Source organism: Camellia sinensis, chromosome 14 (genome assembly GCF_055761805.1).
Source record: "Camellia sinensis isolate YWXY chromosome 14, ASM5576180v1, whole genome shotgun sequence".
In the NCBI taxonomy this organism is placed as follows: domain Eukaryota; kingdom Viridiplantae; phylum Streptophyta; class Magnoliopsida; order Ericales; family Theaceae; genus Camellia; species Camellia sinensis.
In genome coordinates this window covers 60001882-60024836 of record NC_138974.1, presented here as the reverse complement: position 1 = coordinate 60024836, position 22955 = coordinate 60001882, and the positions used below count along the sequence as shown (strand labels likewise).

General features: G+C 33.7%; 2 protein-coding genes and 1 long non-coding RNA gene across 3 annotated transcripts; all 3 read right to left on the bottom strand.

The window, feature by feature from the left end:
- Positions 1–99: 99 nt before the first annotated feature.
- Positions 100–761, bottom strand: LOC145807816 (uncharacterized). Its single transcript, XR_014351233.1, has 3 exons — positions 556–761; positions 386–475; positions 100–187 (listed from the first exon to the last, which is right to left on the bottom strand). It is a non-coding gene; the product is annotated as an uncharacterized LOC145807816 (long non-coding RNA).
- Positions 762–963: 202 nt separating this feature from the next.
- Positions 964–3274, bottom strand: LOC114303666 (uncharacterized). Its single transcript, XM_082904916.1, has 8 exons — positions 3005–3274; positions 2464–2514; positions 2253–2381; positions 2080–2115; positions 1923–1978; positions 1725–1844; positions 1465–1584; positions 964–1324 (listed from the first exon to the last, which is right to left on the bottom strand). The coding sequence occupies exons 1-8, from the start codon at positions 3272–3274 to the stop codon at positions 964–966; spliced, it is 1143 nt and encodes a 380-aa protein (XP_082761042.1).
- A 603-nt stretch (positions 3275–3877) lies between these two features.
- On the bottom strand, positions 3878–5377 carry LOC114288528 (uncharacterized). The gene has a single exon (XM_028232049.2). It carries the CDS (start codon positions 5375–5377, stop codon positions 3878–3880), a length of 1500 nt encoding a protein of 499 aa, XP_028087850.2.
- Between the last annotated feature and the right edge of the window lie 17578 nt (positions 5378–22955).

The window sequence follows — 22955 nt, the reverse complement described above, 5'->3', positions numbered from 1 at the left end:
TCAAAGATGCGCATTATATTCCTCCTGCATTTTGAAAACATAAGGACAATGTTTGGTAAAAAGCAAAATATGTGTAAAAACATGTAAACCATAGACATACCACAATTGCTACCACATCAGGATCATTCAAGTTGTGTGCCCTCTTCCAGAGACTCATCTTATCTATTCGCTCTCCTTTATGTGTCATCTGCATTTTTTTTCAAGTTAGGAGCTCAAGTCTTCACAACATAATAAGTAAAAAATGCAGCACTAGGTGCAGCCACAACTGCAGCCACAAGTGTCACACCAAGTGCACTAGGTGCGGCTGCGGCTGCGGCTGCGACTGCAGCTGCAGCAGCAATTGTAGTCACAGATGATGCCTTAGGTGCAACCACAAGATCAATACATTGAAACGAATATCTGAGAAAGATGTCCTTCCGGTCGTATGTGGAGGCCCACGAAATCCCCGATTAGAAGAATTCTTCTTAGCAATCGCCTATAACATTGGTTAGAATATCAAACATTAGTTATTTATCATTAAAACATTAATTAAAATTTTATAAAGAATACATATACCTGCACTTCTTTACTCGCCCAATATTGTACAAGTTTCCTCCACTGGGTTGGCACTATGTTACTAGGTACTCTAGAAGCAATGTCCGGATCATTCTTGAATGGAACCCAATACTTGGACTTTGTCTTGCTTTTATGATCTTTCCACGATGTCCTACAAAGTCGCATACAAACCTCCTAGAATTCATCTGGACAGTATACCAAGTTGTCCTACAAAGCACAAATTGAAAGCCAATTTCATCCTCATAATTATAGAGCATACACAAATGCACAAGCAAGCTAATAATTAATAACTAAACACAATTAACAAGAAATCATAAATCAAATAACTAATAACTGGGAAAAATTCAAAAATCTAAGCATAAACCCTAACCGTAATTAGCAAAAGGGAAAACTATATACCTTCACCTCTTACCAAATATTCTCCTTTATATCAACATGCATCACATTCCACCTGAGATATGTAAGTGGGACTCTATGCCCGCTGCGCACGATCAACCCTAATTGTCCTTTCAACTTTTTGCCATCATCCTCCACTGGCTGAAACTTATCATCAAATTTTACTTGGATCTTAGTGCCTGTACCCCATTCCTTTATCCCTCGGGCAAATCCTCGACCTCGTCGTGTTAAGGTAGTTGATACTGTATATGGAGATAAAACATATGAAGAAGATGCTCCATCCATAGTGCGAGGTAGCGAAGGACTTGCCCGCACACGTACAGCCTCATCTATAGTGCAAGGGACCTTAAAGGTCTTCCTCTTTCGCTTCATGCTAAAATAAAAGAAATATGAAAAGGTTAATACACAAGAAATATGGATATCAATTTACTAATAATATAACACAAGATATAAATATAAACAAATGATACAAATCAGTTTCAGAACAACTAAAACTTTAGCAGTAAAGTTTACCTCGAAACATATGGAGAAGATGCTCCATCAATAGTGCAAGGTAGCGAGGGACTTGCCCGCACACGTAAAGCCTCATCCATAATGCAAGGGGCCTTAAAGGTCTTCCTCTTCCGTTTCATCCTAAAATGAAAGAAATATGAAAAGGTTAATACACAAGAAATATGGATATCAATTTACTAATAATATAACACAAGATATAAATATCAACAAATGATACAAATTAGTTTCAGAACAAATAAAACTTTAGCAATAAAGTTTACCTCGAAACATATGGAGAAGATGCTCCATCAATAGTGCAAGGTAGCGAGGGACTTGCCCGCACACGTAAAGCCTCATCCATAATGCAAGGGGCCTTAAAGGTCTTAACCTTCCGCTTCATCCTAAAATGAAAGAAATATGAAAAGGTTAATACACATGAAATATGGATAGCAATTTACTTATAATATAACATAAGATACCTATTAGCATCCTCGGTTGTCTTCCCAACAATTCTTCCTTTTGGCGATACTGATAACTGTCAAGAGTGCAAGTCAAATTCAAAACCAATTTAATACATGAAAAATAGCATCAACTAACAAGATAAAGTCATAAAAAAAAACTCCTACGAATACTGACTAGAGAGGCAACATCAACTCCAATTTCATCTAGGACCTGTCAAGTAAATAAATAAATAAATAAACAAACTACCCAACATGTGTTATTCAATTAACAATAACAAAAAACATAAATCATCTTGATTCATAAAAAACATAAACCAATAGAAGAACAAGAAAAATTAAACAATGAACCTGGTTGGTTAGCTTTTCAGTTTCCTCTTCAATCTGCTTAGCTGGGGACATTTGTTGTAAGCAAGCTTGTAATTTTGTTATTTGTTGCCTAAGATTGATTAGCTGACATGTTGAAATTTTAGTTGTTGCCTGCAGAATGCAAATACAAATAAAAATAAGAAGATAAATTTGAATATAAAAACAAGAAAGAGAAATACGTTCCAGAATGTACCTCATTTCCTGTTTTAGCAGTTCTCTTTATCTCCGTAACAAGTTTCTTTTCCTATATCAACAAATAATTTATAACCGACATTGTAATTGAATAAAAAACATAAACATTACCTATAAACTCTTTAACATACTTTCAATTGCAAGATAGTGATTTCCCTCTCAATTGCATTGGCCATTTCAAAGAACAGAGATCCGTATGCAAGTCCACAACGATGTCTCCTACGCTCGTAACTATTAGAACCGACATTGTAATTGAATAAAAAACAACCACCACAGTAAGTAAACATTTATTATAAAAAGAAAGAAAATTTTTATGAAATTCTACACTTGATAATAGAACAACACATAAACATATATAAATTTATCACAAATTCAGCAATTAAGCACGAGACATTTTAACAATATTTAAACTTTTCTTATTTGCAAATAATAGAAACCTAAGAAACACGGAGTATAGGTCAACCCTCTTCCTCAACAATCACAAATGAAGTTCAACCATCTTCATCAACATCAATTGTTGCTCCTTCTATTCCTTCTCTCACCCAACCAATTTCTTCATCACGAAGCACAGCGTTGTTTTCCAAATGTTGAGTCATATAGGGTTCAACTTGAGGATCATCATTAGAATTCATATCAAAAAGACCTCTTTGAGACATTTTTACCACAACTTGCCAATCTGGTTCCAAAGGATCAGGAACATACCAAACTTGCTCGGCTTGGGATGATAATATAAAAGGTTCATTGCTAACACGGTCGGTTGGGTACAACAAACGATTGAAGTTGACTAATGTGAATTTGAAAGCATCTTCCATTTTCCCCCTAGTGTTATCAATCCAATCACACTTAAACAACACATATTTCATATTGTTAGTGTACCGGATTTCGACAATATCAGTCAACTGTCCATAGTAGTACACAGCACCGACGCGAGGGCTCTGTCCTTCCGACTAGCATAACTCATTGTATCAGCCTTTAAAGCTACACCACTATTTTGAGTCACCCGACGATCATCCACAGCCTTCACACGAAAACGAAACCCATTGATAATGTAACCATTGAACCGCCTAGCCAAAGTATGAGGACCATCTGCTAATCTATTGATTTCTTCAGTAAATGTAATATTACTTGTCCTTCGCAAGGTCTGAACCTATTAAAAAAAAAAATATAAATTCAACTTCAACTTCAACTCAAAATTTATGTATATTTAGATATGTGAAATGAAATGTCTAAATACATACATGGTCCTTAAACCAAGTGTAGAATGTTTCGAAATGCTCAGATTGAATTTGATGATCGCTTGCACGTGGCATTTTGCTCTTAATGACTTCAAGGTGTTTGCTGTGTAAATTGGAAAAGAATAGTAAATATCATCAAGATTTCACTTTAGAATTTTACAATACTAGGAAAGTGATAAATTACCTTATGAACGGTGCAACTGAGCTTGTGTTGAACAACACATATCGGTGACTTATGTATGAATACTTCCTACCATGCTTCAACCAATATGATTGAGTTTTCACATTGCAGCAAGGACAAGCATATTCACCTTTCGTACTCCATCCTGATAAGTTGGCATAGGCAGGAAAGTCACTGATTGTCCATAACAAAGCTGCATGCAATTGAAACATTTCATTGGTTGATGCATCAAATGTTTGTTCACCTTCATCCCATAATTCCTTCAACTCTTCAATCAATGGTTGCAAATACACATCGATCTTATCGCCAGGTCCTTTTGGCCCATCAATCAGCACAGACAAAATCAGATTTGGTTGTTTCATGCACATCCATGGTGGTAAATTATACGGAATCAACACAATTGGCCAAGTGCTATGAATTATGTTCATTGATCTAAATGGGTTGAATCCATCTGTAGCTAACCCAAGACGTACATTACGACTATTACTAGCAAAACAAGTGTTTCGCCGATCAAAGTCCTTCCATGCGAGGGAGTCAGCAGGATGCCTTAACACACCATCATCAACTCGTTCTTCCGCATGCCATCTCATGAGCTTTGCCGTTTTCGATGACATAAACAATCTCTGCAACCTTGGCTTCAAAGGGAAATACCTCATCTGTTTTGCTGCTACCCGTTTACCAGATTTCCTTTCATCATTTCCAACACCACCATTTTGTTTCCATCTAGAACTACTGCATATAACACATTTATCAAGCTTTGTATCCTCTTTTCTGAACAACATACAACTATTGGGGCAAGCATCAAAAGTCTTATATGTGAAACCCAAATCTGTAGTAACCTTCTGAGCTTGATAATATGAGCTTGGAAGTTTTGTGCCCGTAGGAAAAGCCTCATTCAAAAGTTCAAGTAACATGTCAACGGACTTGTCAGTCCATTGATTGAACACCTTCATATGCAAAATTCGAACAATGAATGATAATGAAGTAAATTTGTGACACCCCGGGTACAGATCAGTTTGTGCATCTTCCAAAAGTTTAAAATATTTCAAAGTTTCGTCATTTGCCCCTATCTGAACTGGATCATCTTCCTCTACATGGCTTGGATCACTTGCCCCTGCTTGGTCTGGATCACTTGCAGTTGGTTCATCATTCTCAACACCCATATGTGGAATTCCCAGGGCCTCTTGTACCATCCCAACCACATCATCTCTAGTCACTAAATCCGCCATTAATGTTTGGTTTTCTTGGTTACCATGTAATTGGACATAGGATTCCCCATGATGAATCCAATTTTTGTACTTTTTTACGAACCCATTGGAAATAAGATGTTCCCTTACAACCTCTCGTGAAAAATTGTATCGATTACTACAAAATCGACATGGACAACTAATCGATAAACTTTCATCTCTATTGTTGTATGCAAATCTCAAGAAATTATCAATCCCATTCACGTAATCAATTAACATCTGATTTGGCAAATCAATCCAATTCTTGTCCATCTTTCTATTTCTTTAACTGTTTTTGTACACATCCATAAAAAGAATGAGTTTGCAAAGTATCACAATAACAATTGCATATTATAGTTCAAAAAGTATCACAATAACATTGACATTGCACCAATAGGAAATGTGATATGCATGATTGGCCTGCAAGAGAATGTAATGTTTCTCGAAAACACACTGACCTAAACATCACCCCTATCTAAGCAAACCACCAGTTTCTCTCTCTTACCTCTCTCTCTCTAGTAGTGTAATCAATAGACAAATCTGCACTTGTGTCGCTTAAAAGTCTTTTAACTTAACAATACCCCCTCTTGGTTTAGCTACCTACTTTTCTAGCCTTTACCCCTACTCTAGACACTGCCTACTCTCTACCATATCCATATATATGTATGTATGAGTTTCAAATGAATGAAGGTGAGCTAGACGAAGCAAGGGTGGTCCGTGGTGGTGTTTTCTTGCCTTTCTGGTTTGTATTCAAATTCAAACAAAAAATGCCACTATTTGAGTGCATATTCTGTTCTAGTGAGTGTTTCTTTTTTTTCTTCCTTTTTTTTTCCCCCTAAAAAATGATTTGAAATCGCCTAGAGGGTTACTATTCTTACAGATGATGAGCCAGCTTATCAAAATATCATCAGGTAAGCTTAAAGCTGCTCTCAATTTCTAGAAAACCCAAAGTAACTTGGAACAACAGTTTTTGCTCAGCATTTGAACCCCCGTGGACATAGCCACATGAAATCAGTTTCTTTGGACTAGTTTATCAGACTGGTGGTTGAGCTCAATCATCCCAGAGTGACTTTGTAACTAAGCAAAGGCATGGAGCGAACCTATTGTGAATTTGTAACTAAGAGAAATTAACAAAGTACAATCAAGTTTGATATATTTCACAAGTGACAGTTTTAAGGTGGGCAGGGATCAAATTGAAGCTGGTTTACAGCCCCAAATTAATATACAATAGGCAATGAAATGTGAATCCCAGACCATGGAATAAAAACAAGCCAGCACCTGTATAGTAGAAAATATTTGTTTAATTTCAAAATATTTCTTAAAACTGCCACATGAGCACAATTTTGAAATAGGTAGGTAGTTTTAAGAAACTTACTAGTACTTTAATGTGAAATGATTTCACCAATTTGTTGTGAAAATATTGACTTTGATTTGACACGGTATTAAAAGGTTTACATAGGAAAATTCTGAGATTTGGCTATAAAATGATTATTAATGAAAAATCTTGGTTTTCCTTGGCTTATACAAAGAAGTTTGTATTGTATTTGATATGGATGGCACTGAACTTCACACTAAATTTTACCTTGATGGGAACTAGGGCCTTCTAAGTTATATGCTATTTTGCACAAATCATATCAAGTAGAAGGCAACAACTTTGGGTTAGCTAAATATGTACTTTTTACCATCTAACTTATCCAAAATCATATCCTTCATCAAATCCTTGACAAACATCTGCTTACACAACTAAAAATATATATATGATAGCAAAAAGCTTGGAACTCACTAATTGCACAAAAGTAGTAAAAAATTTATAAAATGTTTGGGATATAAAGAACAAAAACATGAATGAAATGTGAGTGTATTAGAACATAGGGACAAAAACAAATTGCTAATTGCAAGGAAGGAATACGAGGGGGGAATTGTGGAAGTGTGAAAAGAACTGCTGATTGGTGAGGTGGCACCTCATTCACCTTAATTAGGAGACTAGATGGCCCCTAGATAGGTACAAAAGCCTACTTATCTCAGTTTTAGCAGCTATGCTATATTTACTAAGCAGCCTACATCTCTTTACATCTCGAACTCATATCCCATTCAGGGGCTCAGGTTCAACTTTCATATCATAAATGATCAATCCAACTCTTGAGCCATTGACCATTTCCCAGAAGCCAAGTGGATAATAACTCTGGGATCTCCTTCAAGGACAATGGAAGAGAACCTCATCTCAGCTAACAGATGCAACACTTCTCTAGCAGCAAGGTCCTCTAGCCACTACAGCTAGTCCTCCATGAGTAAATCCCACTGCCCCATCAAAATTCTCTTCCTAAACAGATGTAAGCAGATCAGAGTTTCACCTTAAGATATTAATGGGAAATTTTTTTAGAAAAACACACCATTCAAATCCTTCTGCACAAGTTTTCTACTTCAAGGAGATTCTCTATTTCGATTGCTTTACCTTAATATGAATTACAAAAGAGTATTCAGACCACAGTTATAAATATCAGCCTAGACTAATACACTCAAGTATATTTATAGGAATGAAAATCAAGTATATTAATAGGAATAAAAATCAAGTGCATAGACTAATTCGCACATTTCGGTTCATAGCTGATTCATTGCCTAACAGTTATGATTGCTATAAAACTCTTTAGGTACTTCTGCTTCATCTGTTCACTTCTCATACCTAATTGCATGTTTTGTTGTATATATATTCATATATATCAGGAAGAGGGATATACATTCCAGAATTTGATCCACAAACAATGAAGACAAGCAGACAATGAAATTCATATCTAGGTTGCAACACTAGAGAAATTAATTCTAAATGTAGAAAAAAATCATTTCAGATTCAAACTCTCTGGATCATAATTCCAGAATTCGATCCACAAAAGGGAAGATAAGTAGACAGTGAAATTTATATATAGGTTGCTATGATCATTTGTAAATGAAAATAAAAAACTGAACTGTACCAGTAGAATCGATGAAGATGTGTTTAGGCTTACCGATTATGAAATCTTCAACAGCTGTGGAATTGAGAAAGTTGAATCGATCGACAGATTTGAGCGAGAGATTTGAGCGACAAATTCGAGAGAGAGAGGCTGTGAGATTCGAGCGAGAGACAGATTTTAAGAGGGAGAGAAAGAGAGCTCAGATTTGGGAAATAAGGGAAAAAAAAGGGGGGGAATTGAGAGGGAGAGAAAGAGAGCTCAGATTTGGGAAATAAATACTGATTTTTATTTTTTTTTATTTTTTGAAGAACACGATTGGGACAGAAAAATGAGATGGTAAAATAAGTTTTTGATGTTCAAAAATGATTTTTTGTGACCATTAAATAATCCGTCGCAAAAAAATAGACGCAAAAACTCATATTTCTAGTAGTGCAAATTGTTATGAAAATATAAACCTCAATGGGCAATTTGTTATGAAAATATAAACCTCAGGGGGTATTTGTAATTTCTGAAATCTCAAGAGGGTATCTGTAATTTAGCTAAATCTCGAATGAGGTATATGTAATTTGCCCTAAATCCTCTTACAAAATTATGTTTATGATGCCTTTAATACAAGTGAATATGTTATCTTAGTATTACTAAGACAGAATGTGCATTTACATAAGGGGAAATGACCATTCCGTGTGTAGTTGAATTTCTTTTTTGGAATAATGATAAAATTTATAAATTTTAATTATTAAAGTCATCAACTTTTTCATGAATATATAATTAATTTTTAGAATTATACCTCATTTATACACAAACAGGATAGAGTGCAGATAATATATACATTTTAAGTTTTTGCTTTAAAAAATTTATTTATATACATAAGTTTATACCAATAAAAAAAAAAACAAGCTTCGTTTGGGAAGTGGATTGACTTTTTGGCTTTTTGATTTTTTTGGCTATTTTAGCCTGGGCTAAAAAGTTTGGTCTGGGAAAGGTTTTTGGTTTTTTGGCTTTTTTGACTTTTTTTGTGAGAGAAGAGCGTAATGATTATGGGTTAGATGTGATGTTTTGTTTGTGTTGGAACAATCTTCTGTGTAAATAAAATAAATAGAAACTAATTCAAACAAAATAAATAAATAACATACCGAATTTATTTATCGAACCGAATTAAAAATAAAAAACCAAGTCGAGTGTGTGACATTCTGTTCTTAAGACAGATTCGCCCCACTACGGTGCTTACGATTGAGCGGCGTCTATCTCCCAAGATACAATGATTTTCACAAAATTGTTGTGGCACACCAAACAAATTTGTACGATGATCCAAACCTTGTGTTCTATACTCTCTTTGATTTTTCCTAAAACTAAAAATGAAGAAATAATGTAAATAGGAAAATCTGGACAGCAAAGGCACTATGCAGACTGATTTTCGGATTGGAAATTAGATTCTCAAGACTGCTGGAATTGATGGTATTTATAGATTGCATAATAGTCCCGAACAGGTGCAATTTAGGACATGAACAAGTGCAAAACTGTATCAATAGATACTGTTTTGAAATTCAAACAGATTTGGACAGATATGCCAACTGTTGCTGAAACTGCCTGGACAGTTTAATAACTGAATCTGTCCGGAGGTTCAAAAAAATTAGGACCTGTTTGGACTGTCTAACAGATCTGAAACTAAATAAATCAGTTCGGCAGTTATAGTAGGAAATTCGGACTGAAAGAGGCACAACATTTGGACAAGAATTTGAATTCAAATTCAAATTCAAATTCGAATTACAAAATTTAAATTAATTTTTCCCGCAAGAAATTTTGGAAAAGATTCAAATAAATTTTGTCTAAAAAATTAATATTAGAACCAACCCACCACCCACACCCGCGCCCGGCACGGCTCGGCTTGGCTCGGCTGGACGGACGGCAGCGGCGGCGCGCACGTGTGGTGGTTTGGGCTAAGGTTTACTTTGTCCATAACTCCTTCCTTCTACAAACTTAGGGTGCCCCTTGGGGTCCAACCCAAGTGTTGTAGGTTAGAGTTTATATACTCAACAAAACTCTCTTAAAGTTTCAATGTGGGACAACCCATTTCATGGAAACCTACATTTCATTCTTTAAAAGTCCATTCCACGAACCTAAAAACGACGTCATGTTCTCATTCACTCATAAATGGTTTTGACGAACCGTCTTCACTGTGTGACTTCCTACGCGGCAAGGAACACTTCACCTCTTCGGACCCGCCCCAAAAGACGTTCGGGGCCTACTCAATTTTGGGCTCAAAGTCAGCCTAAAATAAGCCTATATAAACCAATTTTCCAACAATCCCCCACATGAATGGAATTTGACGGAGAGAAAATGCAACAACATGGTCTAAGTACAGAGAGTACAGAAATTGGAAATATTCTGCAAATGATAGGTAGTTTTTGGCTTTGAACCTTCCCTTGTGAGACACTATCGGATTTACTAGCTAACCAGTGAATATGATGTCTTGAACTGTTCAGCCGTTTGTGTAAACCAAGACAATAGAACTCACACAGTATATCCCCAGACACAGTTTAGTTCTTACTATTGTGTTCATTTTGGCCCTGAATAACCTGGTCTTTCATGAGTGCTCTAGAGAATTGTAGCCTTTCACAAATCTCATAGAACCGGCTCAGTTCACACTCACATAGATGATTCTTATGAAGAGTATCCTGCTATACTGCACTAGGTTAACCTTGATATAAGAATCATTAAAAGTTTTACTTAACCTAAAACTTTGCAGTCATCACTATTTCAGCATAGAAATGGGTAGGAGTTTAACTCCCCAGTGATCCTTCTGAATTATTCACAACTCGGTTGTCCCTTTGAACCTAGATCTTGGGATCTCCAGTCAACTAGGTTGGGTTGTCGTTGTGGTAACTCTTATTTAATAGGCTTAAGTCCCATTTCCCTCGGTGAATTCTTAACTAGCTCTCTTGCTAACCCTTTGGTTAGTGGATCTGCTATGTTGTCTTTAGACTTAACATATTCTATGGAAATAATTCCATTAGAGAGTAGTTGTCTTACGGTGTTATATCGACGACGAATGTGTCGTGACTTACCGTTATACATATGACTCTGTGCTCTACCTATAGCTGATTGACTATCGCAATGTATGCATATAGCAGGCACTAGTTTTGGCCATATTGGAATATCTTCAAGGAAGTGGCGAAACCATTCTGCCTCTTCCCCTGCTTTGTCTAAAGCTATGAATTCTAATTCCATAGTAGACTTAGCAATGCAAGTCTGTTTGGAAGATTTTCAAGATACAGCTGCCCCACAAAGAGTAAAGACATACCCACTGGTGGACTTTGAGTCTCTTGTATCCGATATCCTATTTGCATCACAGTATCCTTCAAGTACTGCTGGATATTTATTATAATTCAGCCCAATATTACGAGTGAATCAGAGATAGCTTAGAACCCTTATAATTGCTTTCCAGTGTTCTACTCTCGGATTACTCGTATATCTACTTAATTTACTTACTGCATAAGCTATATCCGGGCGAGTGCAGTTCATTAAGTACATTAAGCTTCCAATAATTTGGGCATACTCTAATTGAGAAATACTTTCCTGTACATTCTTAGAAAGATACAAATTAACATCTACAGGAGTTCTAGCAAGATGATCATCATCTTTGCTAAATTTGTCAAGTATTTTCTCAATGTAATGCGATTGTGACAAAGCATATCCTTCTGATGTTTTGGTAATTTTCATACCAAGAATTACATCAACAATGCCCATGTCTTTCATGTCAAAATGTTTATTCAACATTTTCTTGGTAGTTTTAATCATGTCACTATTACTACCAATGATGAGCATATCATCTATATAAAGACATACAATGACATAACCTTTATCTGTGTTTTTAATATAAACACATTTGTCACACTCATTAATTTTAAATCCATTTGACATCATTGCCTTATCAAATTTCTCATGCCATTGCTTGGGCGCTTGTTTTAAACCATATAATGATTTAACCAATTTACACACTTTCTTTTCTTTCTCTGGAACAGAAAACCCTTCTGGTTGTTCCATGTAAGTTTCTTCCTCTAACTCACCATTTAAGAAAGCGGTTTTAACATCCATTTGATGAATTTCTAGATTGTATAGAGATGCAATGGCAATTAGCATTCTAATGGATGTTATTCTAGTAACCGGTGAGTATGTGTCAAAGTAATCAAGACTTTCTTTTTGTCTAAAACCTTTGACCACAAGTCTTAACTTGTATTTGTCAATTGATCCATCTACTTTCATTTTCCTTTTGAAAATCCATTTGTACCCAAGAGGTTTATAACCTGGTGGCAAGTCCACTAATTCCCAAGTGTGATTTTGCAAGATGGATTCAACTTCACTGTTGACAGCTTCTTTCCATAAAGGAGCTTCAGGACTAGACATAGCCTCTTTAAAAGTTAAAGGCTCATTTTCTAACAAATATGTTAGGAATTCTGGACCAAAAGATTTTGAGGTTCTAGCACGTTTACTACGCCTAGGTTCCTCTTCTTGATTTTGGTCTAACTCTTGCTCTTGCTCTTGCTCTTATTCTTGATCATGTTCTTGATCTTGACTAGAAATAGTATCATGAGATCTTTGATTGTTACTAGTCTCTTGTCCAGTCTTATTTGGAAATACATGTTCACAGAAAGATGCATTTCGAGATTCAATAATAGTATTTACATGCATTTCGGAATGTTCTGATTTATGAATCAAAAACCGATATGCATTACTATTCTTAGCATAACCAATCAAAATGCAATCAATGGTCTTAGGACCTATCTTAGTTTTTTTAGGACTAGGAATGGCCACTTTAGCCAAACACCCCCACACTTTTAAGTATTTGTAGGATGGCATTCTTCCATGCCACAATTCATAAGGTGTTTGATTCATTTTCTTTCGGGGTACTTTATTAAGTATATAATTAGCAGATAGTATTGCTTCCCCCCACAAGTTCTGAGGTAATCCAGAACTGATTAACATGGCATTCATCATTTTTTTTAAAGTCCTATTTTTCCTTTCAGCAATTCCATATTGCAGAGGTGAGTAAGGAGCAGTGGTTTGATGAATTATTCCATGTTCTTTACAAAATTCACCAAAAGGTGATTCATATTCACCACCTCTATCACTTCTAAGTTTCTTGATTTTCTTGCCAAGTTGATTTTCAACTTCATTCTTATATTGAATGAAAGTTTCCAAACCTTCATCCTTGGTTCGAATTAAATAAACATAACTATAACTAGTATAGTCATCTATAAAAGTGATAAAATACTTTTTCCCACCTCTAGTTTGAATTGATTTAAAATCACAAATGTCACTATGAATTAATTCAAGTGGTTCCGTACTTCTTTCAATTGAATGAAAAGGAGTTTTAGATAATTTTGCCTCAACGCAAATTTCACATTTATGATTTGAATCGATGTCAAATTTAGGTAAACATTCCATATTGATTAATCTACGCAAAGATCCATAATTAACATGTCCTAGTCTACCATGCCATAAATTTGTAGACTCAAGCAAGTAAGAAGAAGATGTATTGTTATTAATAACTGAGGGTACAATTGTCATTACATTTAACTTGAAAAGGCCATCAGACATGTAATCTTTTCCTACATACATCCCATTCTTAGTAAGTACAAATTTATCACTCTCAAATACGAGCCTAAACCCATTCTTACTCAACAAAGATCCAGAAACAAGATTCTTGCGAATGTCCGGTACATGCAGCACATTGTTAAGAGTGAGTTCCTTTCCTGATGTCATCTTGAGAATAATCTTTCATTGTCCTTCAACTTTGGAAGTTGAGGAGTTGCCCATAAAAAGTTGTTCACCATTGTCCATTGTAGAATAAGATGTGAACATCTTTTTGTCGACACAAATATAACGAGTAGCACCAGTGTCCACCCACCATTCTTTAGGATTTCCGACAAGATTTGCCTCAGAAACAACTGCAGAAAGATTGATATCATCGACACCATTGGAAATATTGTCCACTTCGGTCATATGGGCTTGAGCAGGCTTCTTGCTTGTTCTTCTTTTGCTTTTGCTTTTGCCTTTGCTACAGCAATCTTTGGCCCGATGTCCCTCTTTGTCACAGATGTAACATTTGCCATTAAACTTGTACTTTTTATTTTCCCCCCCTTTAGAGCCCTGTGATGAACTTTCTCCAGAAGACTTTCATTTCTTGGTTTTTGTAGCATGTTCCACCACATTTGCCTTAAACTCCATAGGATTCTTACCAGCCCGCTTTTCAGAATTGCGGTTGTCCTCCTCAATCCTTAAATGCACAATTAACTCGTCCATAGAAATTTCTTTGCGCTTGTGTTTGAGGTAGTTCTTGAATTCCTTTCAGCCTTTTGGTAATTTTTCAATTAAGGCTACAACTTGGAAGGATTCACTGAGAGACATGCCTTCTGCGTGAATGTCATGCAGAATGAGTTGGAAATCTTGAGCTTGGCTGATCACAGTTTTTGAATCAACCATTACAAAATTCAGGAATCTGCCAACCACAAATTTCTTTGAGCCGGCATCTTCCGTTTTATACTTTTTTTTCAACGATTCCCAAAGTTCCTTTGCTGTCTTGATTGGACTGTAGACGTTGTATAATGTGTTGTCAAGTCCGTTCAAGATGTAATTCCGACAAAGGAAATCGGCATGTTTCCAAGCATCAACCGCAGCAACCACTTGCCAGTCGGTTTCATCCTCTTTCAGGATAGGAGCATATTCACGGAGGAAACGAGCCAGGTTTAGAGTTGTAAGATAGAACAACATTTTCTGTTGCCATCTTTTAAAGTCAGTTCCTGATAACTTCTTTGGCTTTTCACCGTGATTTACCGGTACTGTTACAACAGGAGAGGGGGTTGGTGTCATTGCAGCCACCACAGTAGTACTAGCTTGGGCATTAGTTTCAGTAGCCATCAATTCTAATTTATAAAACAAAATTATAATTAGAATTTACACTACACAGAAAATTAAACCAAATTCGTAGAATTAAATTCTGTAAAAAAAAAAAAAAACAAGAATGTAACTTTTATTTTCCAATTAATTTGGAAATAAAATAAAATTTTATTCAACTAAATTAATTCCACTCAGGAAATTAAATTCTATAAAATAAAAAAAATAAGAATATAACTTTTATTTTTCAATTAATTTGGAAATAAAATAAAATTTTATTCAACCAAATTAATTTCACACAGGAAATTAAATTCTGTTAAATAAAAGAAATAAGAATATAACTTTTATTTTTTCAATTAAATTGGAAATAAAATAAAATTTTATTTAACCAAATTAATTCCACACAAGAAATTAAATTCTGTAAAATAAAAGAAATAAGAATATAACTTTTATTTTTCAATTAATTTGAAAATAAAATAAAATTTTATTTAACAAAATTAATTTCACACAGAAACTTAAATCTCTTGTAACACTCCAATAATTAAAATACTGAAACAGAATTTTAATTAATGAAAACTCAGAAAATAAATTCTAAAAACCAAAATTAATTTTCTGACAAAATTTCACAAAAATATATTCTGAATTGTTAATGACATCAGTATCGTACTACTAGTTGTCAAAGAAAATAGACAGTATATTACTACTATCTGTCAAATAGCATATAATCACTATTTATTTTTCTAACCAGAAGATTATTTTGTAAATCCACAGAAAATAATTTTCTTAAAAGAAGAAAGAGAAAAGGAAACAAACGAAAAATTCTGTAAATAGAATAATTTGAATCTGTCTTAAGATTGTTGGAACAATCTTCTGTGTAAATAAAATAAATAGAAACTAATTCAAACAAAATAAATAAATAACATACCGAATTTATTTATCGAACCGAATTAAAAATAAAAGACCAAGTCGAGTGTGTGGCACTCTATCCTTAAAACAAATTCGCCCCGCTAAGGTGCTTATGATTGAGTGGCGCCTATCTCGCAGGATACAATGATCTTCACAAAATTGTTATAGGACACCAAACAAATTTGTACGGCGAACCAAACCTTTTGTTCTATACTCTCTTTGATTTTTCCTAAAACTAAAAATGAAGAAATAATGTAAATAGGAAAATCTGGACAGCAAAGGCACTATGCAGACTGATTTTCGGATTGGAAATTAGATTCTCATGACTGCTGGAATTGATGGTATTTATAGACAGCATAACATTCCCGAACAGGTGCAATTTAGGACATGAACAGGTGCAAAACTGTATCAACAGATACTGTTTTGAAATTCAAACAGATCTGGACAGATATGCCAACTGTTGCTGAAATTGCTCGGAAATTTTAATAACTGAATCTGTCCGGAGGTTCAAACAGATTAGGACCTGTTTGGACTGTCTAACAGATTCAAATAAATTTTGTCTAAAAAATTAATATTATAACCAACCCACCACGACTCGGCCGGACGGCGGGGCGTGTATGGTGGTTTGGGCTAAGGTTCACTTTGTCCATAACTCCTCCCTTCTACAAACTTGGGGTGCCCCTTGGGGCCCAACCCAAGTGTTGTAGGTTAGAGTTTATATACTCAACAAAACTCTCTTAAAGTTTTAATGTGGGACAACCCATTTCAAGGAAACCCACATTTCATTCTTTAAAAGTCCATTTCATGAATCCGAAAACGACGTCATATTCCCATTCACTCATAAAAAGTATTGACGAACCGTCTTCACTGTATGACTTGCCATGCGGCAAGGAACAATTTACCTCTTCGGACCCGCCCCAAAAGACATTCGGAGCCTACTCAATTTTGGGCTCAAAGTCGACTCAAAATAAGCCTATATAAATCAATTTTCCAACAGTTTGTTATGACTAAAATAGCCTATTTTATTTTTTGTGGCTAAAATAGCCCCAAACCTATCCAAACCCACTTGCCAAACCATAATAGTGACTGTTTTTTTTAAAATAATATGTTGTTCTCAAGGTTCTTTTGATTGGAAATAAGCGAATACAAATTTATAATATCATTTTATATATATATATGATAAATAATTTTGTAGGACTTATTTCATTTGCCCAGTATGTAATATTTAAATACACACAATTATTCATAAACCATTAAATCATGTGTATTGATTTAATCTATAATTTTGTAATATGCATTCTGATTTTGTAATTTTGTAGCAATAAGCATGCAGATTCTATAAATAATAATTTTGCTTTTAAGTTTTAACAAAAATCATCATATGTGTCCAAAAAAACCTGTGTTTGTGTCTCCAACTAATATTGTTTGATGATTTCTCCCTTACCTTCTCTATTTTTTGAGATAGTGTAAACACTTGGAACTTATTAAGGGTATAATTTTGTGAAAATAAAATGATAAGATGAGCTCTTTATGGAGATTGGAGTCTGACTTTAAAATGAATATTGAAGTTTGGGAGATTAATGCCAAAGGAGTTGCATAAAGAGCGTATAGATAAATGAATATAGACTGTATAGATAAAAATAGTTTAATAGTATGACAATCAATATTGGATCAATTTAATTTTTCGATAAATTACAAATACATCTCTTGAAATTTGATTAAAATATAAAACACCGCCTGTGATTTTGGAAATTACATTCCACCCCCTGAGGTTTCTAATTTCATAACAAATTGTTTCTTTTATTAATAAATTATCAAGCCAATTAACGGTTTTTAATGATATTAGAAATATATTTCAATTAATAATTTAGGTAATTTTATTATTGTATAGGAGAGCAATAATAAATTTTTTTTTTTAGTTAATTCTGTAAAATAAAAAATTCTAACAAGGGGGTATTTGTAATTTTCTAAATCACAGGGAGCAATCTGTATTTTTAGCAAATCTCAGATGGTGTATTTGTAATTTACCCTTAATTTTTTGCATGAATAATTCTCTTAATTAATTGTATAAAATAAATGATTTAAATCACCGAAATGTGTCCAAATTAGTTCGAACTAACGAATTATTGATGAAAATATGACTAAATATTATGTAGATTAAAATATTGAGGGAATTTGATATATTATGCTAAAATTGTAAAATTTACTGTATTTTATTTAAACTTTATGAGAGATCAGTATAATTTATCTAAAAATAAAATAAAACTGGGTTACTCTTTTTAAAGTATGAGCGTTTTTTTTTAATTGAAAATAAAAAATGAAAAACAATATGAAACTCGCACTTACTAAAATAAATAAATAAACTTTCAATTTTTTTGGTCAAGATTTCATAGCCTATTTTGTTAACAAATTATGTTTTCTAACGCAATTCTCCAAAAAAAAATTTAATTGCAAAACTTTTTAGTTAAAAAATCATGATTTATTAACAATTTTCCAAATTTTGATTTTATTGAAAGTTGTTTTTAAAAAAATTTAATCCAGATTTATGCAAAATATTATTTGACTCATAATGTTAGGCCCAATATCATTTGGAGTTGTACTATTTGAATCCATACTATGACACTGGAATCCAACGTAATTTGGATAACAAACAAATATCAAAACAAATAATGGACTCTAAATAGGGTGTTAAAATAAATAAATAAAAAGGGGAAGAAGAAGTTAAACAGTGAAACCGTATGAACCAATTAAAAACCTACTCATTTGATTTGATTTGATTTTTTAAAGGGATGGTTTGATTTCAGTTTCAAAAAAAATTAAGAATCATTGATACGATTAGGATTTAATTCATGGATTAAAGTTCAAAAGAATCAAAAATTTTAAATTGAACCGTTTCATATGTTTATGAAATTTTTGAAAGGCTTGTTTGTATAGATAGAATCAGTTTTTATAGTTATTAATTTTTTGTGTGGATATTCCTTTCTTTTACCAATTTGCAAATAAAATTTTCTTATTTTCCAGTCACTTCATATTTTCCCTTTTAACTCAATTGGAAAAATCCATCTTTGCCTTGTTCATTATCACAAGAGTATTGTTATTCAAAACTAAAAATTAGACCCATCTTTCAAATACAATGATATAATAATTAATTAGGATATTAAAAACAATACCCTCTTTTATTTCTTCTCTAATCATCAACTAATCGTATAACTTACAGATCATTAGATTTAGAAAATGAATTTAAAAAGTGAACTTATATATCATTTTCCTTACCACAAACATCATAGCAAAAATAACAAAAGATAAAGTAAAAATAACACGTGGAACATATCATAAATGTTTCATAAAAAAAATTGCTCAAACATCATTTGTAACTTCACAAAGAACCTTGTTCATGATGTTACGCACGTTGCACATGGCTTCCGATGGCTCAACTTTGGGCATGGTAAGCCCAGAGTCCGGATCATCTGCCACCCATCCCTACGGCTATCCCCTGCGGTGGTCCAAAACGACGTCGTTTTGGACTATTTCTTTTCTTTTTTTTTTCTTTTTTTTTTTCCCTTCTTTTTTTACTTTTCTTATTTTGCACACCACCACACCATCCTACACCTACCTTTCCTTTTCCTATACCCATACTAGAATACCATTCCATACCTAACTAAACAAACAATCCCTTTCTCTTCTTCTGATTTTGATTCTTCTGAACTTCTTGACTTATGAAAAATGGTGGGTCTATGTCGATGGTGTCCATGGATGACAGCCTCGTCTTGACTTATGAAAAATCTTCTTCCTATCCATACCCAGACGAGTTTGAGCTTCAGTTTGGTCTTGGCTTGAGCCTTGGTGGTGGTGGTGCTTTGAAGTCTAAATCATCATCCTTGACCCTAAACCCAACACCCCGATGGGGTCAATATGCTAGGATCTTGACTGCTCAAGACATCCGTTCGCCCGCTCCCGTAGCCCTCTCCGTTCGTCGCCTCTCTATTTGCCTCTCTGAACTGCCTCTCTGTTTGCCTCTCTGAAGGGGTTAGGGTTCAAAATGAGGCTAAAAATCAAAATAAGAAGGAAAAAAAAATGGTCCAAAACGATGTCGTTTTGGACCACCATAGGGACAGCCGCAGGAATAAGCGGCAGATGATCCGGACTCAGTAAGCCCATTCCTTTTAGTTAAATCAATTGTCTCCCTATTAACCTTTTCCCAGTCAAAGCATTGAATCAATTATGGGTGGTCGCGGTTCGATTTTTGACGGTTTGCGGATCGGTTTGGACCCACCCGCATGTATGTGGTTTGGAAAAAATTCAACCCGCAACCGCCCGTAGTGCGGGTTACAGTTTGTTTAGACGGGATTCGCGAATGGCGGTTGCGGGTAGTTTGCAGATTAGACTTTTTTCTTTAAAAAATTATTTTGGAGCCCCTTTTTTTTCCAATTTTGTAAATATTTATTTTGGACCATTTTCCTCCATTTTCTAAAATGCTCCAATATGAATAATTAATGAATTAAAACTTATAAAATTAAAAACACAACAAATCAATTCTTAATACAAACAAATCATTTAAAATCCTAAACTTTTAAATCAAATCATAAACACAAACACATCTTTTAAAATCTTAAACTAGATCATTAATCTCATTCACTATCTACTACCCAACAATACAATTAAAGTAAAATCATTCAAAATCCTAAATATACCTAAAAGTAATTGTTCATTAACTTTTACATTCATCCAAAATGCAATAATAAAATAACAACAGTCCAGTTTTTTTTTTTTTTTTTTTTAAAAAGTCTAAGTGCAGGCGGGTTCTTGCGGGTGCGGGTGCGGGTGCGGGTTAAACCCGCAACTCACAATCATGCCATATTCCAAATCGCATCTACCCGTATTGTGTCTGCGAAACCGCCCATTTGTATGCGAATCGGTTCAGATTGGGCGGGTTGTGCGATTCGAATAACCCTACGCCCAGCTCTAAAATCAATGATCCCAAAGCCAAACCCACCACATGTTGTGCCATACCAACCCAAGACAAGCTTTCCTTCCCAACCCAAACGGCATTAATTTGTGTCCTTCTACTTTCCCACCTTCAAACATCTCCAACTTAAAGCTTGTAAGGTCATTCCAAACCTTAGGATCCCTATCAAATGGCCCATGCATTAACCAACAAGATTGTGTCGTGTGACACATTGAATCCCTCTATGATACAATCATCATATGATATTGTGGTAGCAATAGCGATATTGTCGGGAACAATCAGAAAGTCTCAAAAATGATACCTTGGAGGTAATGTAACTTTGAAAGATTGGGTATATCATTCAAGCGCTCTTGGCCTACATGAGTGTTTACCTAAACTCTCACCTTCTTCAACACTCCTAGGTGGTTCACCAAACAACAATGCTAGGTATCATGAAAAATCTTTCATAAAAATAATCATGAAAGCTTTGTGACCCTTGGATTACATTTAGAATAAAGCACTACACACTAATCAAGGTATTCCAAGGATCATAAATCTTTCATGATTATTTTCATGAAAATTTTTTCATGATCCCTAACTTTTCTCTTCACCAAAGAAGACATTGCCCATTCCATTGTCATTGTACACATGTTGGTATCTCCTAGTATCATGACCTGATCATTAAATGTTAATAAATTAAATTAGGGAAATCATATTCTTGCATAATTTTTACAAGAAGGTTCCAAGTACAACTTAATTATGTAGTGATGGTGTCTTTGTTAAAAAAAAAAAAAAAAAAAAAACTATCTTTATATATATATATATATATATATTTGGTTTTAAAGTGTTAGATCTCAATTTAATAATATTATGGATATTAGCATACACTACTAATAACACAATATTATATTAGTTTTATGTCAAATGATGGAATTCACTTACAAGTTTTATGTCTTAATTGTTATAGTGTGTTGGTTGAAATTATTCTAAATCTCATCTTAAACGGGAAGCCATTTTTATTAATTTGATTAATCATAATTATTTTACACTATATTTATTGTCAAAATTCTATATAATAAATTAATAATGTAGACAAATTATACCCATAATTTATTTAGTTTGTCTTTTGTGACATTTTGATTCTTATAATTCTACTACATTAGTTTTATTCTTTAACTTTTCATATTATGTTAATTTAATCCTATTAATGGCTCGCCTTTATAAATTATATTGAAATTAAAAAGAGAAATTGTCTAATTATTTTATCTTTAATCAATAACTAATTTTAAATAAATCTTTTATTACACTAAAATGAAAAAAAAAATGGGCACAAAAAATACCACCACCGCCATTTTTACACTAATAATTTTGAATAATGCTATATTTATTAATTGGTATACCAATTAGTGTATCAACAAATGACGTGACATAATTTTAGAGGTTTTAAATTTTTGTAATTTGTATAATGGGTGGGGTCATAGTTTTAAAATGATAATGTTATAATTATGTTGGTATACTTAGCCTCCATTTGGAAAGTTGATTGGCTTTTTGGCTTTTTGGCTTTTTGACTTTTTTGGCTATTTTAGCCTAAGCTAAAAAGTTTGGTTTGAGAATGTCTTTTTGGCTTTTTTAGCTTTTTTTGTGATAGAAGAGTGTAATGATTATGAATTGGATGTGATGTTTTGTTTGTTATGATTAAAATAGCCTATTTTATCTTTTATGACTAAAATAGCCAAAAAAAACTCTTGCCAAACGAAGCCTTTTTTTGGTGTATGCAACACTATCAAAAAAAATTTATACAAATAAGTTTGAGATCTAAACTTATCCACTCAGATTTTTTCGATGGATAGTTTGTATGGTGGAAATTAAATTTGTATAGTATGAGATTCATATATAGAATAAATTTGAATCATAAGATAATAATTTTAGATAATTTTTGAATAATAAAATCTGAATTGTTTTGATAACTAGTTGACTTTTTGGCTTTTAGCCTGGGCTAAAAAGTCTCATTTATGATAGACTTTTTTTGACTTTTGTAAGAGAAAAAATAAAATAATTAAGATTTTGATGTGATATTTTGTCTTATTGACTTTTTAGTCTATTTTGTCTTTTTGTGGTTAAAATAGCCCCAACCTCACATGCCAAATATAGCCTAAAAGTT